Source organism: Ovis aries, chromosome 1, assembly GCF_016772045.2.
Source record: "Ovis aries strain OAR_USU_Benz2616 breed Rambouillet chromosome 1, ARS-UI_Ramb_v3.0, whole genome shotgun sequence".
Taxonomy (NCBI): Eukaryota; Metazoa; Chordata; class Mammalia; order Artiodactyla; family Bovidae; genus Ovis; species Ovis aries.
The window spans coordinates 54431317-54451738 of NC_056054.1; the positions used below are offsets into that span (position 1 = coordinate 54431317).

The 20422-nt window shown below is 34.4% G+C and overlaps 1 protein-coding gene and 1 pseudogene across 3 annotated transcripts in view; one reads left to right on the forward strand and one right to left on the reverse strand.

The window, feature by feature from the left end:
- DNAJB4 (DnaJ heat shock protein family (Hsp40) member B4) overlaps nt 1-20422 on the forward strand; it is a 43455-nt gene that overhangs the window by 13709 nt on the left and 9324 nt on the right. The window contains exon 1 of one of the 3 annotated variants that reach the window (XM_027971422.3): nt 18030-18453. The exons of the other annotated variants lie outside the window; for them this stretch is intronic. Within the exon in view, the coding sequence (XP_027827223.1) occupies nt 18243-18453 (211 nt within the window). The 5' untranslated portion in view covers nt 18030-18242. Of the gene's footprint in view, nt 1-18029; nt 18454-20422 lie in introns of those variants that run through there. 3 annotated transcript variants of the gene reach the window in all.
- On the reverse strand, nt 6135-6231 carry LOC114111233 (U6 spliceosomal RNA; annotated as a pseudogene).

Below are 20422 nucleotides of genomic sequence, written 5' to 3' on the forward strand. Positions count from 1 at the left end.
CTGACTCTACTTCTAAAATAAATAAAATAGGACCTTCACTACTATATCATGGACCAAATCACTTGCAATCAATTATTGCAATACATTCTTAACTGGCCTTCCATCCTTGCCTACCGTCCTGCATTCTAGAAGCCAGAGTAATCCTATTGTTTTTCTGCATAAAACTCTCCAGTGGCTTCTTTCCCTCAATTCAAGTCAAAGTCTTTAGTGACCTGCAAGGCTCAACACCATCTAGGCATCTGTTATTTCTCTGACCATTTCCCAACTCCTTCACCACTCCCACCCCCTAATTGTTTTTAATTTATTCATTTTTGGCTGTGCTGGGTCTTCATTGCTGCATGCAGACTTTCTCTAGTGGTGAGTGGGAGCTACTCTCTAGTTGTGGTGTACGGGCTTCTCATTGCGATGGCTTCTCTCTTGTTGCAGCGCACACGCTCTAGGCGCACAGGCCCAGTAGCTGTGGCTCGTAGGCTTAGTTGCACTGAGGCATGTGGGATCTTCCCGGATCAGGGATCAAGCCCTTGTCTTCCCCATTGGTCAATGGATTCTCAACCACTGGACCACCAGGGAAATCCCCTACCTCACCATTCTTAAATAATCAAGCCTCAAAGATTCCTGGCATTCCCTCACTTCTAGGCTTTTGTACTTGAAATTTCCCTCTACCATATTTGTTCTACCCCCATATTTATATTGCTTTCCCCTTCTTTTAGGTCAGAGTGCAAATGTTATTTTCTTGGTGAAGCCATTTATGGCCACCCCATCTAAAATTTAAATTCTCTTATTTCCCTTTTCCACTTTATTTTCCTTAGTACCTACCGTTATCTAATATTCCATATAGTATTTAAAAAATATTTTAAATTATACCTTCATTAGAATGTAAAGTACATGACGCAGAAATGTTTGTTCTTCATTTATCCCCAACACCTAGGAAAGTGCCTTGGCATATGGAAAATCCTTAAAATGTTTATGAAGAAATAAATGAATGTTGATTCATCTTATGGTTTCTGGTTTTAGCTGGGTCCTCAGTGAGACTTAGTAATCCTTTACATGTTTCTGGTTAGTTTCCTTCCTAGTTCCCATAACTGCTGTGTCAAACCATCATTCTGCATCAAATGCCCTACTTTTATTCTTAGCTCCTTAGTTGTGGATGTCCTAATCCTCTTGCCTTCAGATTTATAATTTTTTTCCTTATTTATTTTCTCTTGATCTCAGACCTTTACTTCTGAGTTTGTTCCAGTTTCCTCTATTTCAAACCTTCCTCTCTCCTCTGAAACTTGACTTAGGCAATTATTTCTTTTCTTACGTATTTGTGTGTATTTTTATATTTCTCATTTTCCTGTTTTTTTCCTCTCTTTACTATCTTAAAATTAACTTATTTGGTGCTGTTGCTGCTAAGTTGCTTCAGTTGTGTCTGACTTTTTATGACCCAGTGGACTGCAGCCTGCTGGGTTCCTCTATCCAAGGAACTCTCCAGACAAGAATACTGGAGTGGGTTGCCATGCCCTTCTCCAGCATATCTTCCCAAGGCAAGGATTGAACCCATGTCTCTTATATCTGCATTTGCAGGCGGGTTCTGTGCCACCTGGAAGCCCCAAACCTTCCTTATCTCTACTTTATTACAAGTCTCTCTTCTTCCCTCAGATTATCTTTAAAAGCTTAAATTTACAATTTCATATCTCTCTTACTGTTCAGTTCATATGTATTAAGTTTTTAGAATAATTCTTGCACATAGTTAAGGACTGAGTGCTTACCATGATTAGTTATAACTACTGAAACCAAAATTGTTCTCACTCTTGTGAGTACTTTTCTGTCACTCTTCTTGACTTTTCTTTATCCTTCATGAAACACTGTCCTTCTTTTGGTTTTGGGACACCAGTGATATCAAGTGATATCACAATGCTTTCAGCTCCAAGTAACAATTTCTTTTAACAATAAGGCCAGTTATAGATGATTCCAGTATTGGTTCAGGGATGCAACCCAGCCTCTTGCTTTCTTTTTACTCTAGCATTCTCACTGTGTCACAGATGTTTACTTTCAGGGTTATAAGATAGCAGGTACAATATTTTAATTATCCCAAAGCAGATAGGCAATGCTGGGTTTTCTCTTGGGTAGGTATCTATCTATAGGGAAGAAAATCTCCTCCAGAGCATTTCCCTTGCATCTCATTGGCCACCTGTGCACCAGTCACTGGCAAAAGGAAATGTGATTACATGACTGACTTAGACTAACCACTAGTCATTCCCCAGGAGCCAGGGGGAGGCATCGACCTTCCTTGAAGGTTCATTACTCTGGAGGAAGCTAGATATCTGTTTTCCAGGAAGAAGATAGGAATGGCTGTTTGGTTCATAATCAGCACTGTCTGCCATAACTACTCTCACCTGGTTGATCTCTGAGTATGACTTCTTAGTGTTTTTCATTTTCTCCTCTTTATTGATGTGTCCCCTAAATACTGGTATCCCAAAGCATTCTGTGTTTGATTCTTTCAAATGTTATTCTTTTCTTTTTTTTTTTTTTTTAAGATTCTTTCGGTGTGGACCATTTTAAAACTCTTTATTGAATTTGTTACAGTATTGCTTTGGGTGTATGTTTTGCTTTTTGGCCATGAAGCATATGGAATTAGCTCCCTGACCAGGGATCGAACCTGCACCCTGCCCCCCCCCCCCACACACACACATTGGATGGGGGAGTCTTAACCAAGGACCGCCAGGGAAGTCCCTCAAATGTGATTCTTTTAATCTTTTAAAATACCACCTGTGTTATGATCTTTTCTAAATTTTTGTCTCCAGCGAAGACCTCTTTCCTAAAAGCCTGTTTAGAATATCCAGCTGTCTCCTGAACATCTTCATCCACATTAAATTCAATTAAATATTGTGCCAGGTTTTGGGGAGTCAGAAAGTAAACATTGCTCTGTATGATCTTACATTATAGTTGGAACAAGTTATTCCAACACAGCTAGTACTTAGGAATCCAGTTTTATCAGGCAATAAAATTTTCCAAGTATAGAAGTAGCATAGATGAAGGGGTTATAGGCAACTAAATGGAACTTATCTTTTTCTTCAAATCTACTCTTGCTATATTCTATACGTTCATTAGTAGCCCAGCATTGCACATCTTTGGCCTAATGGTTATGATTCTGGGCTTTCACAGATGGTGCCTGGGTTCAACCCTGGTTGGGGAGGATACTGCAAGCCACATGGCCAAAAAGAAGAAGAAAAGAAAAACATGGCAATCTAAAATCTTTCCAAATTCCCAATATAAAGTTGGTTGGTAAATTGTGTGTATTCTACCTCTATCAGATTTACCCACTTGTCTTTTTATATCACAGTCTTCATACTTTAGGTCCTTGTGATTTCTCATTTCATTGAATTGTTTGCTCAGTAGAAGTGAATTGAACAGCAATGTATAGTAAGGGGCCTTATACTAGTGAAATTGTTCTTAAAAAAACAACAAATACTGTAAGGAGGCTATAAGCCAGTGAGTAGGGTTTTGGCAAACAGATGGTTACATAGTTGTGATAAGTGAAAGAGATACTGAGAAAAATGTGGGAACTTGTGGTCAGAGGAACCTAACCCAAGTTGGGAGTCTGATTTGCTCAATTAGAGATTGAATCTCAAAGTAGTACTAAACTGACTGTGGAGAAGAGGAAAATACACACACATACACACATCACTTGATTTATACATACTAAAGAAATATTACATAAAAGACATTACTTTGGGTGATTATGTAGTATTCATTTTGCTGTTGCTTAAAAATAATTTTTAACTGATCATAATTTAGTTATCAGTAGTAGTCCATCATTACACAGTTGATCCTTCATTATCCACCAATTCTTGCAGTTTGAGCACTCACTAAAATTTATTTATAACCCTGAAGTTAGTGCTCAGGGCACTTTCCTGGTCATGTGCATGTGCATGAGCAGAGCAGCAAAAAAATTGAGTCTTTGTTCACAGCTGATTTCCAATAAGACCTTAACCTTATTTCAGCTCTCATGAACAAGTCTTTGTAGTGTATTTAGTGTGTTTTTGCATTTTTGTGCTTTTTTAAAAAAATTTTACTGTTTAAAGAGATATTTGAGTGTCGTACTGAAGTGCTAGCTGATGTTCCCACTAAGCACAAGAAAGCTGTGATGTGCCTTATGGAGGGAATACATGTGTTAAAATAAGCTTCATTCAGGTAGGAGTTAAAGTGCTATTTGACCATGAGTTCAGTTTTGTAATAAACGGTCTTTATACAGGAACACACATGAAAAAAGGTTATGTGTTGATGAGTTGACTTAATGTAGCATTTCCTTTAGGGGCAATGATTCAGTATTTGCTAATTCAGTGTTACGCAGGTTTATAGAATGTAACTATGGAAATAATGAGATAGCGTAAATTTGACTTTTCATTTATGGCTAGGATTGATGAGTTAGATCAAGCTGGACAATATAGAGGTATGATTATTAGAGTATTGTGAAACTTCTAAAATACATGTCCCTCTTCTGATAAACATCTCACCTCCCTACCCTGTTTTCTTTATGTTCCCTTTAGCAAACATGCCCAGGTTGAGAATTTTAGTTTACAAGTTTTATTTTACCATCGCCAAGCTGACATTTTATAAGCTAAGTGTTTATAGTGAAAAGTATGTTATTTTAAAAATTTTGCTAGATTTAATAGGCTTTTATTGTGTTCACTGCTGTTTTAGCTTGCCCTCTGCCTCCAGTCAAAGAATAATTTATATAAAGCAGGGGTTGGCAAACATTTTCTCTTTAGGGCCACACAGTAAGTTTTATGGGCCACAGTCTCTGCTACTGTATGGGGAAAGCAGCAGTAGACAGTAGGTACTATTTTATGTTTATATTTGTAAGGGGAGGGATCATGACCAAAATTGTTTTGATTTCAGTAACTGTTGCCAGAGTAGGCTCCGGGAGTTGGTGATGGACAGGGAAGCCTGGCGTGCTATAGTCCGTGGGGTCGAAAAGAGTCAAGAAGACTGAGTGACTGAGCTGAACTGAACAGTTGCCTTGACTTGCTGCTTTAGCCTAGAAAATAAAAAGGCTGTATTTTAAAATATTAAAAACTCAAACATTAAATCCAATCCATTTAAAATTAAATTATTCTTGAAATCCTACTTCTTTTTCTTCCTTTAAGCAATTACAGTACTTTGGGCTCATTGTATTTGGAGTTAGGCAATTAATGGCCTAATTTTATAGCAGTTGGTGAATACTATAGAATAGGTTGGCTTATTTTATACATGTCTTTAGTACTATTTGCTAGGTTTCAGTGAAGTCTTTGAATCATATTTTAGTTTCCACAGTGGCAGTGGTTTAATTATTTCTGCCTTTACAGATGCAGCACATAAAGATATTTTGTAATTAAGGTTAGGTACTGTTTTAAATTTAAAATAAATCATTTTATTGAGTTATAAACAGTTGGAGAGCTAAACAAACTTGCCAAATAATAAGCTTATTGCAGTCTTGCCAGAGTCTAATAGTTTGGCAAAGCAGCAGCTTACCCTCTCCTCTCCTGCCTTACCTCTGTGCTGCATCTTTTTTTTTTTCTCTCTAGTGTTTGTTTTACCCTGAGGAGCTGTTGGTTTCACTTTTCCACAGACTACCTCTCTGACCAGCCAATTAAGTTTACCAGGTGACTATGATGCCTTCCCTAGCTACCTGTGAGAGGAGAAACTTTAGAAAAGAATAAAAATCTCATAAATTCCTCATTTCCCAGTGTTGCTTTTACTTTTAACATTGTGAAAGCATATACTGAGGGAGCATGTGTAAACAGAACAATTCCCACTACTTTATCCTAAAAGTAAAGTATTCCTTTGAAAAAATTCTCACAAAAAAGTTTTTTGTAGATGAAAAATGAGATGCTTTGCTTTTTAACTTTATTGAGATATAATTGACAATATTGTAAGATATTTAAAGTGTACATTGTGAAAATTGATACATGTATACATTGTGAAGGGATTACTATTACTCCCCTCTAATTGATACATCCATCACTTCACATATTTATCTCTTTTTTGGGGGGCCATGCCAGGGTGGCTTGTGGGATCCTACTTTCCCAACCATGAACCTGGGCCCTCAGCAGTAAAAGCTCAGACTCCTAACCACTGGAATTCCAGGGAATTCCCCTCCTATCTTTTTTAAAAATGTAAAATGTTTTATGAATATGCATGTTTCCTTGGGCAAGGGCTATAATAATCTTCTCTGTGTTATGCCAATTAATATACAACTGAAAGCACTGGGATACTGTTTTATAAGTAAAAATAAACTTTTATTTTTAAATTTTATTTGGCCATGCAGTGTGGCTTGTGGAATTTTAGTTCCCCAAGCAGAGTCCTAACCACTGGACCACTGAGGAATTCCCCAAAATGAACTTCTCTTTAGTATTCACCTGTTCAGATTTTGTTTTCCCCAAATGTGCATGTAAGAGATGTGTATATATGATATATTTAAGTTCATAGGTTAAGGTTTCTGAAAAGTTGGATCATAGCACTGGTAATTAGAACAAACCTCAGATCTACACTGTCTAATACAGTAGCCACTAGCCATGTGAAGCAAAGTACCTGAAATGTGGCTCGCTGAATTGAGATGTTGTATAAATGTAAAATTCACACTGGATTATTCTGAAGACTTAGTACAACAAAAAAGAATTGTAAAATATCTTATTGATAATTTTTATGTTGACTATATGTTGTAGTGTATATCTTAGATTTATTGAGGTAAAATATTAAAATTTCACATTTCTTTTATTAAAATGTGGATTATAAAATTATTAATTACATATGTGGCTTTCATTTGTAACTCACTTTATTTGTAGCTCGCTGCTAGACAGCAGTGCTGTAAATTATGTGATCTTTCAACATAATCAAATACCAGTTTACAAGACCCATTTAAAGTGACCAAGAAATTCTATAGCTTTTTTTACTTTCTGATTCAGTATTGAAAAATACTGTACAGAACACTTTGATTCTTCTTTTTGTAATTTTTGACTACACTGTGTGGCAAGTGGGTCTCAGTTCCTCAACCAGGGATTGAACCCATGCTCCCTGCAGTCAAAGTGCATAGTCCCAATCGCTAGACCAAAGTCCCAGAACTCTTTAATGCTAAAAAATTAGAAAAGTATGAGATTAGCCCACTGTCTATTCACTAGCCCTGTGGTAAGTTTTTCAGTGACTTCTTGTAAAAGAGGGTTGGAAAGAAGGGCAAGTTATTACTGGGCTATTGTATTAGGAAACATTTTAATATAACCACAGAATAAAATCAATTCTATATTTCCCAAAGGGAAATGCTTTCTTGAAAAGTGTGGAATATTTCTTATACCTGAGTGTCTGCAGATAACACTACTATTTTTTTTAATAAACATTAAAGCCATTTTATTTATTTTTTAAAGGGTATATACTTAAATTTATTAAAATTTTATTGTCTTTTTTTGGGTAAAGACTGTTAAAGTGGTAAATTTGAATGGATACATTCTATTATAGTGCTTTGTGCTGGGAAAACTATTGTAAAAAAGCAATGATGGAATCAAAACTTGGAAAAATCAAAATTTGAGAACTTGGGGATTACTAATATAACTATAGTGATTAAAATACTGGGAAATTTAGGTGGCATAGACAGTAGTCCAAGGAGAATTATGATTGATAAGTCTCTCGTTCCTATCAAACTTTTAATGTTAGTTTGACATCTTTTCCTGGTGTTTTTGGAAGCTTACAAATATTAATGAAACTTTTTACCTTAGTAAGAGAACTAAGATAATTTCACTAACTTACTAAGAGAACTAAAAAAGTCATTTCACTAGCTTCAAAGTAAATTGACACTTAAGATAGGAAACAAGGTTTGAAATAGTTTATTTCAAAGTGAAAGTGAAGGTTGCTCAGTCATGTCCAACTCTGCAACCCCATGTACTATGGAGAAGTCCATGGAATTCTCCAGGCCAGAATACTGGAGTGGGTAGCCTTTCCTTTCTCCAGGGATCAAACCCAGGTCTCCCGCATTGCAGGTGGATTCTTTACCAGCTGAGCCACAAGGGAAGCCCAAAGTTTATTTTAAAGACCTATGGAAATAGCACTTTTTGAAACAGTCATTAGGAGCAGTCATAAAGGAGCAGTCATTAGGTAAAAAAATTGACATTTAAAACTTTCTCACAATCTGATCATAACAACTTTGTGTCAACTTCTTAAAGTGAGCCTTCCTAAATCTTATCATTTAATCTGATGAATAATTTTATGCTTTTTCTTCTGGGCTTTGAATTCTTGGTCCAAATCACAAACCCTTCCCCTTCCTTTCTTTCTAAATTATAATAATCTTTCAAGATACTGCTCACATTTTTCTGAAACACATTTTTTTTCCCTGAAAAATGAAACATTTTTTCTTTTTCATCCCCACCACTCTGTCCAGAGTGAGCATATAATTAACATTTGTGTAGTGTTTCCCTTTTAAAAGCCCTTTCCATATTTTCTCATTCTATATGTCAGTCTAGTGAGGTGGATGATGTTACTCATTTTGGAGAATAAGGGAATAATACCTGATTTTTTCAGAAGTTTGTATAGACACTAAATAACACAACTAAGAATACTGGAACCAAATTCTCTCATTCCAACTCTGATGCTCTTTCTTCTATGCCTCAAGGGTCCCTTTACTCCTGTTTTAGTTACATAACACCATTTAGCTTTTAATTGTTTATGGTCTATGTATCAAACTATTTAATTTGATTGCTAGCTGTAGACTTGAGATATGTACGGATTTGTACATGGGGAATGGAAATGGAAAAGATGATGAGAGCTGAATACATCTCTTCTTAATAACAACTGAAGAGGTCATTATGAATTCCTTACCAGCCCGTTAGCTTCTGAATGCATTATGTCTTTTAAAGCATGATACCCAGGCTTGCTGCTTTTCCTCTAGTCAAGCTACTACCTACCTTAGTGCCAAATTTTTAGTATAATTTTTATTTATTGTTTTATAATCTTAGATTTTTAAAAATTAATTTATTTTTGGTTGCACTGGGTCTCCATTGCTGAACTTGGGTTTTCTCTAGTTTCATTGAGCAAGGACTACTGTCTAGTTTCCATGTGTGGGTGTCTCACTGCAATAGCTTCTCTTTGCCAAGCATAGGCTCTAGGGCACATGGGCTTAATAAGCACATGGGCATGTGGAATCTTCCCCAGACCAGGGATCAAAACTGTCACCTGCATTGGCAGGCAGATTCTTAACCACCTGAGCACTAGGGAATTCCCATATCCATCTTTGAAAACAAGTGTAGTACCCATCAGATACTATAAAATGGGCACTCCAATACTTCTGTTGACTATCTAATTCCAAATATGAGTCCAAATTACTGTAATTACCCAAAGAAGGACATTTAGAGTTAAGGAAAAAAAACAGGCTTTCTGGAACAGTTTAAAGTAGATGATTGTTTAATGTCTTAAAGATACTTGCTTTTAGTTTAAATTTTCTGTTTTGTAACCGGGATGTAGTAAGAAATGAATCTTTTCAAAATATTTTAATTTTTTTCCTAAAGTTACATTTATAACCATGACAAGATTTTTAGGTATTATAACTTATGTTCATTCCACAAGAATGAGATTATAGAATCCAAATTTCAAACTCACAAGCAGCTTGCTGTAAGAAATCTATGATAATGATGCCTCAATGCTTGAAGGCATTTTAGGAAAGTATAAAATGCAGAGGTAAAATATATTAGATGGCCAGTAGTTTGATTATATGTAATTATTTAGGTATTATCTAAAACGAGGGCCAAATATTAGAACAGACACAGCCTAGTAGTACTCCTCGTGTGCCTACTAAGTTGCTTCAGTCGTGTTCGACTCTTTGTGACGCTATGGACTGTAGCCTGCCAGGCTCCTCTGTCCATGGGATTCTTCAGGCAAGAATACTTTAGTAGGTAGCCATGCCCTCCTCCAGGGCATCTTCCAAACCCAAGGATCAAACCTGAGTTTCTAATGTCTACTGCATTGGCAGGCAGGTTCTTTTATCACTAGTGCCACCTGGGAAGCCCAATAATATTGTTTATATTAATATTGGAACAGTGTCTATTTACCTGTTGTTAGAAATATCTTAAATCACTATTAGATTGATAACTATTGAAAAGCTCTTTGAAATCTTATCACTAGTTTCAATATCAGATGTGTATGCTTGTATATAGATTACATAAGAGAAAACACATGGTAGTGTTTGATAAACTGTAAACATGTAATTATTATTAAAGGGAAGACATAGAACAGTTTTTTTTAAAAAACATTGATTAAGAGGCTAAAATTCAGAGATAACGGTCTGAAAAGGGAACATGGTAAGGGGCATGATCTTAGAGGATGCCTGAGTTCTTTGGGGATGATTCTGGTAGTTACTCTAATGCTTTATACTAAGTAAAATTTCCTCAGTGAAGAGAGACGATTAGTCAGTAGCCCTCCAAGTAGTAGCAGAATAGTTTGTATAGCTTAAAATAATGAAAACAATTGATAAATATAGGTCATTGTATAAATTTTAGTGCTTTCGTGTATATTATCTGATTCTCACAGTAACTTTTGTCAGGAATTCAGAGAAATTAAATGACTTGCTAAATTACCTATTAAATGGCAGAGCTGAGAGTAGGAACCAAGCATTGAAATCCTTAGGTCTTTATTTTCTTTTTCTTTTTTTATTGTTAATTGGAGGATGATTACTTTACAGTTGGTTTCTGATTACTTTAGTTGGTTTCTGCTGTACTTCAACATGAAGGTCTTTATTTATTTTTGCTTTTCTTTTTTTTAAGGTCTTTATTATTTGACTTACTCTTTAGACATTTGTAGTCCCTTTATGCTAGTCCACTAATAGTTGAAAATCCAATGATGATAGTTTTCTCAAGGCATCTTTCAAGTAATATAGAATGATTGAAGTATATGAAGCAGCAACATAAATTAAGACTGAAAAGATCTGACTCTAAAATCAAAGATATATATTTAAAAAATAAACACTGAACTTTTTATCCAGTTATTTTTAAATTGTTATAAATAACAACTTCCTTTTCTTAGGTCAGTTTTAGGTTCACAGCACAACTGAATGGAAGGTACAGAAATACAGAATTTTCCCATATACCTCCTGCCTCTACACATGCATAGCGCCCCCCTGCATTATCAACATCTCCCACTAGATGGAACATATGTTTACAACTGATGAACTTATGCTGTGTGTGCTTAGTCAGTTAGTTGTATCCAATTCTTTGTGACCCTATGGACTATAGCCTGCCAGGCTCCTCTGTCCATGAGGATTCTCTAGGTAAGAATACTGGAGTGGGTTGCCATGCCCTCCTCCAGGACATCTTCTCAACCCAGGGATCAAACCCAGGTCTCAATCTTGCATTGCAGGTGCATTGTTTACTGACTGAGCCACCAGGGAAGCCCAAGAATACTGGAGTGGGTAGCCTATCCCTTCTCCAGACAGTCTTCCTGACCTAGGAATCGAACCAGGGTCTCCTGCATTACAGGTGGATTCTTTACCAGCTGAGCTACTAGGGTAGCCCGATGAATTTATACTGATAAAGTATTATCACCCAGAGTCCATAATATACATTAGGTTTCACTCTTGGTGGTGTATATTCTGTGAGTTTGGACAAATGTATATATTGACATGTGCCTACCGTTCAGTATCATACTGAGTAGTTTCATCACCTTAAAATCCTCTGTACCCCACCTATTTATCCTTCCCTTCCCACTAACCCTTGGCAACAGCTGATCTTTTTATTGTCTCCATAGTTTTCCCTTTTTGAAAATAATATATAGCATGTAGCCTTTTCAGACTGGCTTCTTCATTTAGTAATATGCATTTGTTTCCTCCATGTTTTTACATGGCTTGATGGATAATTTCTTTTAATTTTCTTATTTTTAAATTTATTTTATTTTGAGAAAATCATTTCTTTTAGTGCTTAATAATGTTCCATTGTCTGAATGGAATTTTACCACAGTTTATTCACCTACTGAAGGACATTGCATCCACGTTTTGGCAATTATGAATAAAGCTGCTATAAACATTCATGTGCAGGTTTTTGTGTGAACATTGGTTTTAAGCTCTTCGGAGGAATACCAAGGAACATGATTGCCAGATCACACAATAAATGTATTTTAGTTTTGTAAGAAATCACCAAACCGTCTTTCAAAGTAGAAGACATGCCTACTGGCACTGAAAGAGAGTAACTATTCTATGCCAGCATTGGTATTGCCAGAGTTCTGAATTTTGGCCATTCTAATAGGTGTGTATGGTATTTTATTGTTTTAATTTGCATTTCTCTGATAATGTTGCTTTTGAACTGTGGTGTTGGAGAAGACTCTTGAGAGTCCCTTGGACTGCAAGGAGATCCAACCAGTCCATCCTAAAGGAGATCAGTCCTTTGGTGTTCATTGGAAGGACTGATGCTGAAGCTGAAACTGATGCTAAAACTGAAACTCCAATACTTTGGCCACCTCATGTGAAGAGTTGACTCATTGGAAAAGACTCTGATGCTGGGAGGGACTGGGGGCAGGAGGAGAATGGGGACAACAGAGGATAAGATGGCTGGATGGCATCACTGACTCGATGGACGTGAGTCTGAGTGAACCCCAGGAGTTGGTGATGGACAGGGAGGCCTGGCGTGCTGCAATTCATGGGGTCACAAAGAGTCGGACGTGACTGAGCAACTGAACTGAACTGATGATGTACATTATGAAGCATCTTTATATGCTTAGGGCTTCCCTGATAGCTCAGGTAAAGAGTCCGCCTGCAATGCAGGAGACACCGGTTTAATTCCTGAGTCAGGAAGATCCACTGGAGAAGGGATAGGCTACCCACTCCAGTATTCTTGGGCTTCCCTTATGGCTCAGCTGGTAAAGAATCTGCCTGCAAAGTGGGAGACCTGGGTTCGATCCTTGGGTTGGGAAGGTCCCCCTGGAGAAGGGAAAGGCTACCCACTCCAGTATTCTGGCCTGGAGAATTCCATGGACTGTCCATGGGATCGCAAAGAGTCAGACACAACTGAGCGACTTTCACATTTTTATATGCTTATTTGCCATCTGTATATCTTTTTTGATGACATATGTGTTAAGGTGTTTGTTAAGGTCTAAAAAATGTTAACTAATCTTTTAAACTGAGTTGTTTCTTTTTTTATTGTTGAGTTTTGAGAGTTATTTATGTATTTTGGATAACAATCCTTTACTAGATATATCTTTTGAAATACCTTCTTCCTGTCTATGGTTTGTCTTTTCATCCTTCTGTCAGTGTCTTTTTCAGTAGAAAATTTTAATTTTAATGAAATCCAGCCTATTAACTCTTTCTTTCATGAACTGTGCCTTTGTTATCATATTTTTTAATAAAAAGCATTGCCAAAACCAATGTCATAGATTTTTTTCCCTCTATTCAAGAGTTTTATCATTTTCCATTTAGGTCTGTGATCCATTTTGAGTTATTTTTTGTGAAGGGTATGAAGTCTGTATCTAGATTCATTTTTTTACAAGTGGGTGTCCAGTGGTTCAAACACTATGTGAAACATTTTTTTTTCTCTTGTATTTCCTTTGTTCCTTTGTCAAAGATAAGTTGACTATATTTATATGAGTCTATTTTTTGGCTCCCTATTCTGTTTTATTGATCTGCTTGCCTTTTCTGATCTATTGTTCTTTCACCAGCACCATACTGTCTTAATGACTGTATTTGAAATACAGTGTATTTGAATACAATGAATGCCACCTATAACAGAATGATTTAAGATGATTTAAAAATTTAAACATAGTCAAGATGAGTAAGTAGAAAATATTAACTGGAATATTTGGAAAAGGCCATTTCTTCTTAGTTGGATAGCTTTTGTGTGAGTGGATGCGTGTGCCTGTAAATAAGGGTATTGTACACATGTTACAGTAATCATTTTTCTGGGAAAAAATTCTTCTAGTTCATATGATAAGATCACTGTCACCATAATAGTAGCTAACACTTCCATGGACATCATTATTTGCCAGTCACATTTAAGTACATCACACATTTATTTCATTTAATCCTCCCCCCAGCCCTTTGAAGTAAGTAGTAATATCAATCCTGTTTTACAGATAAGGAAACTTGAGGCTCAGAGAGGTTAAGTCCAAGGCCACACAACCAGTAGGTGGTATCGCCAGGATTCTAATACAGGTAGTCTAAGTCCAGAGTCTGTGCTTTTAACCACTGCACTATCAATATTCCCTGATGCACCTTAGATTTTATAGCCCCTATTCAAATATCTCAAACACTGTTAACAAGGTATAAAAGAGACTTGGTTTACTTATTCTTGGATAAGAAGCATCAGGGAATGGCAGCCATAATTTACTAACATTAATACTAGATGAGAAACTTCAGGTTTGAATGTACCCAGTTAAAGAATTAAAGAATTAAATATTAATAGAAGTTTTCAGCAGGAATATCAGTAAACTGTTAGAAATCATTTGTCTTCAAGTATTTCAGTGATGATCTAAATTTTAATAGTACTTTAATCTGAGACTTTAGAAGGCATACTGTCTTTCTCTGTATTTACTAAAAACTGAAATGGTTTGCGAGTTGGAGAAATAAAACTTGTTTTCTTATCATCTATGAATAAAGCCAAAGTAGAAGGTAAAGATGGTATCAGTTGAATGATTAGTTATAAACTGTTTTGGTAGGTAAAGTACTACCTTTAGCTCTCATTATCTAAACATATTTAATATTTAAATTGTGATTATCAAATAAAAATACTTCTGTAAAAAATAATTTCTCTGTACTTATAATTCCAAGAAGGGAACTTTGTTAAATCTATTAAAAATAAAATGTAATGTCATTAGAATATTTACTTAATTCTGGCCCTTGGCTCCCCTCAACTTTATTATTAAGCACAAAAGCTTTGTTGCTATTCTTTAATAAACAAAATAATAAATATAAAGTTTTATGATTTGGTTGAAAAAATTAAAATCATTTATTTAAAAAACTGTCCTTCGGTTAGAGAGGAACAACCTCTACCTAGCATAAGAACTTGACCTTGTAAACTGCAACCATTAAAGAATCTCAGTGTTTATAATTTTCTTTTAATAAAAGGAAGAAAATTGTGTTTTCATGGAATAATCTCATCAATGTTTGAGTAGTAAAAATAAAAGTAAAATAAAAAAAGTAAAAATAAAAAAACAAATTCTAATTTCATATCTTTGTTAAAAATAGATCCTTAAAGAAATTAAAGGAAAAATGTATGCTTTTTGTTAGTTTTGTTCTCTTCATGTTTTCTAACACATATACACATACCTATAAAATCAAATAAGCAATGATTTATGTAATTTCTGAAGTGTTTCAAATAGACTTATTATGTAATTTTTTTGGTTTTTATTTTTACTTTTAAAAATACATTTATTAAATGAATGTTGTTTACATCTCTGCTCCATTTACCCTACAGGCTGCCATTACTTTTCCTTTTACACACTCTATTTTGTCATGATAATTATTTACAGGGAAACAACTGCTCTTATACCACACCCCCCCAAAAAAGAAAAAACAACCCACATTCATCTCAAACAAACTTGGATGAAGAAAATTCAAAGTGATTGTGTAATGGATTTTCAGCTCTTAAGTGGTAGAAGAGACAACTCAGTCTGAAAAAGTAAATGTAAGAATAAAATGTTTCTCAAGTCCTATGTAGTTTAATAATGACCACATTGATTTATTACCCTCGTGTGTAATTGCTGTGGGTATATTTGTATATATAATTTTTCTTATTATTTTCTAAGGACGAATTCCAGGTATGATATTTATAGTGCTTCTAAAATCATTTTAAATAAACCATTCCCAAATGTTGGAAAGAATTATTTATACTGCTTATTTTAACAAAACCTAGTTAGAATTTTTTCATTTAAAGTCTTATAATTGCTTCTTTATTAACTTGGAATTCCAAGTTGAGGTAAATTCTTGCATTTCAACACTACTACTATAATCCTTTTGTTATTTATGCTATTTGAAAAAATATGAAAATCGTTTATCACCCTTCTCTCTGCGTGATGTCAGATTTCTTTCCATTTGTTGATATGTAATGCATCTTTCAGAAATGTGAAAGATCTAGTAGTCTTTGGCTTCTGAAATCATTTAATATGTCAATTCCTGATAATATTTCTAGCTCTCTGAAAATGATTGGATCAGATAAGAATCTGTTTTGTTTTTTTTTAGTTCCCAGAATTGCCCTCCGGAACAATTTAATACTTTTTATACTGCTATACCAGTGTTCTTTGATAATGAATATTTAATGGACTTTTCTTAGAAACTAATTCTAGAATACATGATTTTTATTATATTTTTATTCTACTCTCAGTGCTGATCCTTGCACTGGATTCCAAATTGCAATATGCTTCTCTAAAAAGTAAGAGTCTTAAGGTGACTTTTAATCCTAACATTTTCTGCCAAGTTTTTTGGACTTGGAAAGTCTATCTTTTGACATGGAGTATTCCTTGGTGGTACTGAAAATTTTTGCTGAATAGCTTACAAACCTCTGTAACCTGTAAGTAGGCTAGATAGATATTATACTTTTCTATACCAAGGTGTTTTTAAAGTAGAGTTTTGAGAAATAGTAAATCTTAGCTGTTAAAATGCACAAAGATGAACATTATGAAAGAATTGCTGAATCATTTTCGTAAGGCTGCTTGGTTTATAGAGTAGGCGTTCCCATATTGTTAAAGGTTAACGTGATCATTGCCTTTTCATTATCCTCTACACATATATATACATTTAGTTTTTCTCATAAATGCTCCTTTTTCTTTTCATTTTACAGAAGATATTTAAATACAGTGCTCTGTACAATTCTTTTGATATTTTCTTATCAATCCATCTTTCCAATATTAGAACTAGGAACAGTTTTGAAAAGATGAAGAAACTATGTAGAAGATAAAAGAGGAGTTATATACACTGAAAATATTTCTTATAAATATCCAAAATATATATTAGAAAAGCAGGATCAAAATAGTGTATAAATGATATATGATGTAAACTTTTTAAAATAAAAAACAGAAAACTACAGAAAATAACCATAAATATTCATAGGAAAAAGAAAAAATTAGAAGGAAATATACTGACATTTATTGAAATTACCTAAAGTCATAAGATAGGAAGTTTTTTAAGATTAAAAACTTTTTTTCTTTTTTCTTTCCGTGTTTTCCAAACTCATCAATGAGTGTTTATAATTAGGGAAAATGTATTTTTAAAAGAAGAAAAAATTTCTCATATTATACCTTGTAAATAGCATATCCAGATTCTAAGCTGATCCAGTTAAAAGTCTTAAACGTGAGTTTTTACTGCCTGAAACCTGATACTTTTTCCTGTCTTTCCGGAAGCAACACAAAAATTCTTTAAATAGTGACCCTAGGAATGAGGAGGGCGGATCTCATTCTGTTTTAGTTGAAGTGACTAAATCAGATATGAAGCTTTCACAAGTATTAGTCTGCCTGAACTATTAACTCTTGCATACTACAAAACCCACAAAACTTATTAAAATCATGAGCTAAAGACATATTTAAGTCCTTTACTTATTTTAAAATGTTGCTTTTGATACTTATGATATATAGCCTTTTACAATGTGAAATTCCTGGCATTTCTGGTTGCAGACCCTAGGAGTTTTGAAAATGACACATTATTTGACAATTTTAATGTAAACCATATTTTAATACTGTATATCTTAATTTGAATGACTTGAAGTTAAAATAACTAAAGTATTTTTATTTGTATATATCTAATTTTAATAAGATACTTAATGGCTATAATTATTTTTTTTATTGCTTTTTCATTTAGAATGGAGTAAGTAAATGTGTAGTTATGATATTCTGTGCTGAAATACTGGTTTCTTAATCCACTTGGCCTCTTAAAAAGGAAACAAGTATGGTAGAGCCAGAAGGAAAATGAATAGTTAATCGTGGAGGAGGAGAAAACCTAGCTCGGTACTAGAGGCAGCTGGGGAAGTGACGTCCTGTAGCATTTGCTGTTCTAGAAAGTGCAGAGACACGTAGTGAAAATGGGAGGATCTAGAAGGAGGCCGTCTCCCGTGTAGTGTATATTTATCTGTAAGTGAGCCGTTGGGGAAGGAATTAAATACTGAGGCGCTGTCTGCTTGCTGCCTTAAGACAGCGAAGCTGAATTGCTGATTTGCTTTAACTTTTAAAATACCCAGCTTGGTTTATTTTTCTTAGAATCATTGTATTGCTAAGACTGGGGACGCTGTTTTCTTTCACAAAGGGAAATCTAAGTTCATTTCAAGGCACTCGAAATGGGGAAAGACTATTATTGCATTTTGGGAATTGAAAAAGGAGCTTCAGATGAAGATATTAAAAAGGCTTACCGAAAACAAGCCCTCAGATTTCATCCGGACAAGAACAAATCTCCTCAGGCAGAGGAAAAATTTAAAGAGGTCGCAGAAGCTTATGAAGTATTGAGTGATCCTAAAAAGAGAGAAATATATGATCAGTTTGGGGAGGAAGGTAAGAGTTCAGTGTATATCTTTCTGTCTCTCTTTTTTCTCTATCAGCTTTCTGGTTATTAAATTCTCTGACATTTCAAAAGTAGAAAGACAGATAATGGATAAAAGCAAGATTTCATCCCTGATCATATGAATGAATGTTGCATAGCTATGAATGAAATGTACTTGTTTGTCCTTTTTTGGATTTTGACATTTTGTGCACTATATATGTTCTGCCATTAGATTTGTACTGTTAACATTGTATTTGAAAAGAAACCTTAAATTCCCATACTCATTAAGAAATTGTGTCAAAAGTCTTATGCAACCTGTTTTTTTTTTTTTTTTAATGAATTTTCTGCCAGAGACAGTAAAGATTCTTCGGTCATTTAAAATCTTAAGATTGGCAGTTCAAACTCTGGGTAGTTTATATTTTATTCACAAAAACAAAAGAAGTTTTTTGCCTTTTTTCTTATGACAAAGCTAGTTTAGATTAAACAGGACAGAATCTTCTCTCTGAGAAGCCGAAGGCCCAGGCATTTAGCTGTAGTTGTTTTTGGCATTCTGCCTGGAGAGGAAAGAATTTTCCTGATGTCATAAAATACCAGAACAAGTTTTTAGCTTAATTGTAAACACTAATTGTGTGCCAAGAAAATGAGATCTCAGAAATGCAATTTTTGACCTAAAATGGCCACCTTCTTAGAACAATGACTGATTTACTTTAAGATAACATTATTTCTTTTGAAATTTTACTATCTAGGTGTAGAGGAAGGCATGATAACTTCCCTTTCCTCTCCCTGCCACACTTTTGTTTCTTGGATTGTGAGATCTGAAACTAGTTGAATACAGTAAATGGGAGTAAAATATAAGATTATCCTTTTATCATTCTGGATTTTAAATTGTCCATCATCACCATATAAATGTAGCTGTAAAGTAAGACGATTTAAAATTGCTAATTAACAGCAACAAGAACATTTTAATTTTTACAAGTTCTATAATTTCAACTTTTTATATCAGGATTAAGTTATTACTAATTTTTTCCCCAAATATTATTTTAAAATCATTCACTGTAGTTATGAAACTTTTTTTTTGCTTTATTGCATTTAATGTTAAATTTCCCTAATTAAAAATCTATCTTAAAATACACTGAAGTGGTAACTGTGTATTTTGAGTTAAAAAGTTAAATCTAGGGTAATTGTATAGAGGTTTTTGGTTTTTTTTTCTTGTTATGCTTTTTCTTTTTGATCTGAGTTGCCCCAAATTGCAGTTTCTGCTGCTATGAGGACCTGCGGTGTCAGGTTCCTGCAAAGTAAAGATTGAAAAAAGCAAGTAGTGGGCAGTTCAGTCCTGCTGGTTCCTTATGGCCGTACTCAAAATACTATGATTTCTTTCATCTCAAAAGCTAAGCAGGATTCTCAGATACTACTAGCTATATACTACTCTTTCTGAAGTTATTTTGTAAATAAATCTATAAACACGGTATAACACTATGAATTCCCATGAAAAAGCAAATATCCATTGATTTAATCCACACCTCACTAACAGCCCAAATCTGTCTATAACTAAACCATAAGATTCAGTGTTTCTAAGGATATTTATCTTCAGAATTTTCATGTCACCAAATGATACATTTTTCTCGGCCTAACATTACCTCTTAATAGTGTTTTTCTTGAGTTATATTCCTCCAGTTTGATTTTTACTGAGCGTCATCAGTGAAGTGAATTTTTAAAAAACTAAAACAGGATCATCTATGTACCCCAAATCTTTTAGATAATTGATATAAGCAATAGAAGTAATAGTGAGGGAAGAATAAGTTTTTTAAAGCATTGAAATATATTATTCAGAAATACTATTTTCTACTTATATTACTTTAAAATACAGTTAAAATGAAAGTTATTTTATTATGTTTTAGAAATTATTCTTTACAGAAAAGCATTATAATTATTTATCCTTTATTCAGAATATCTCATTAAGTATACTGTTAAAACGTGGAA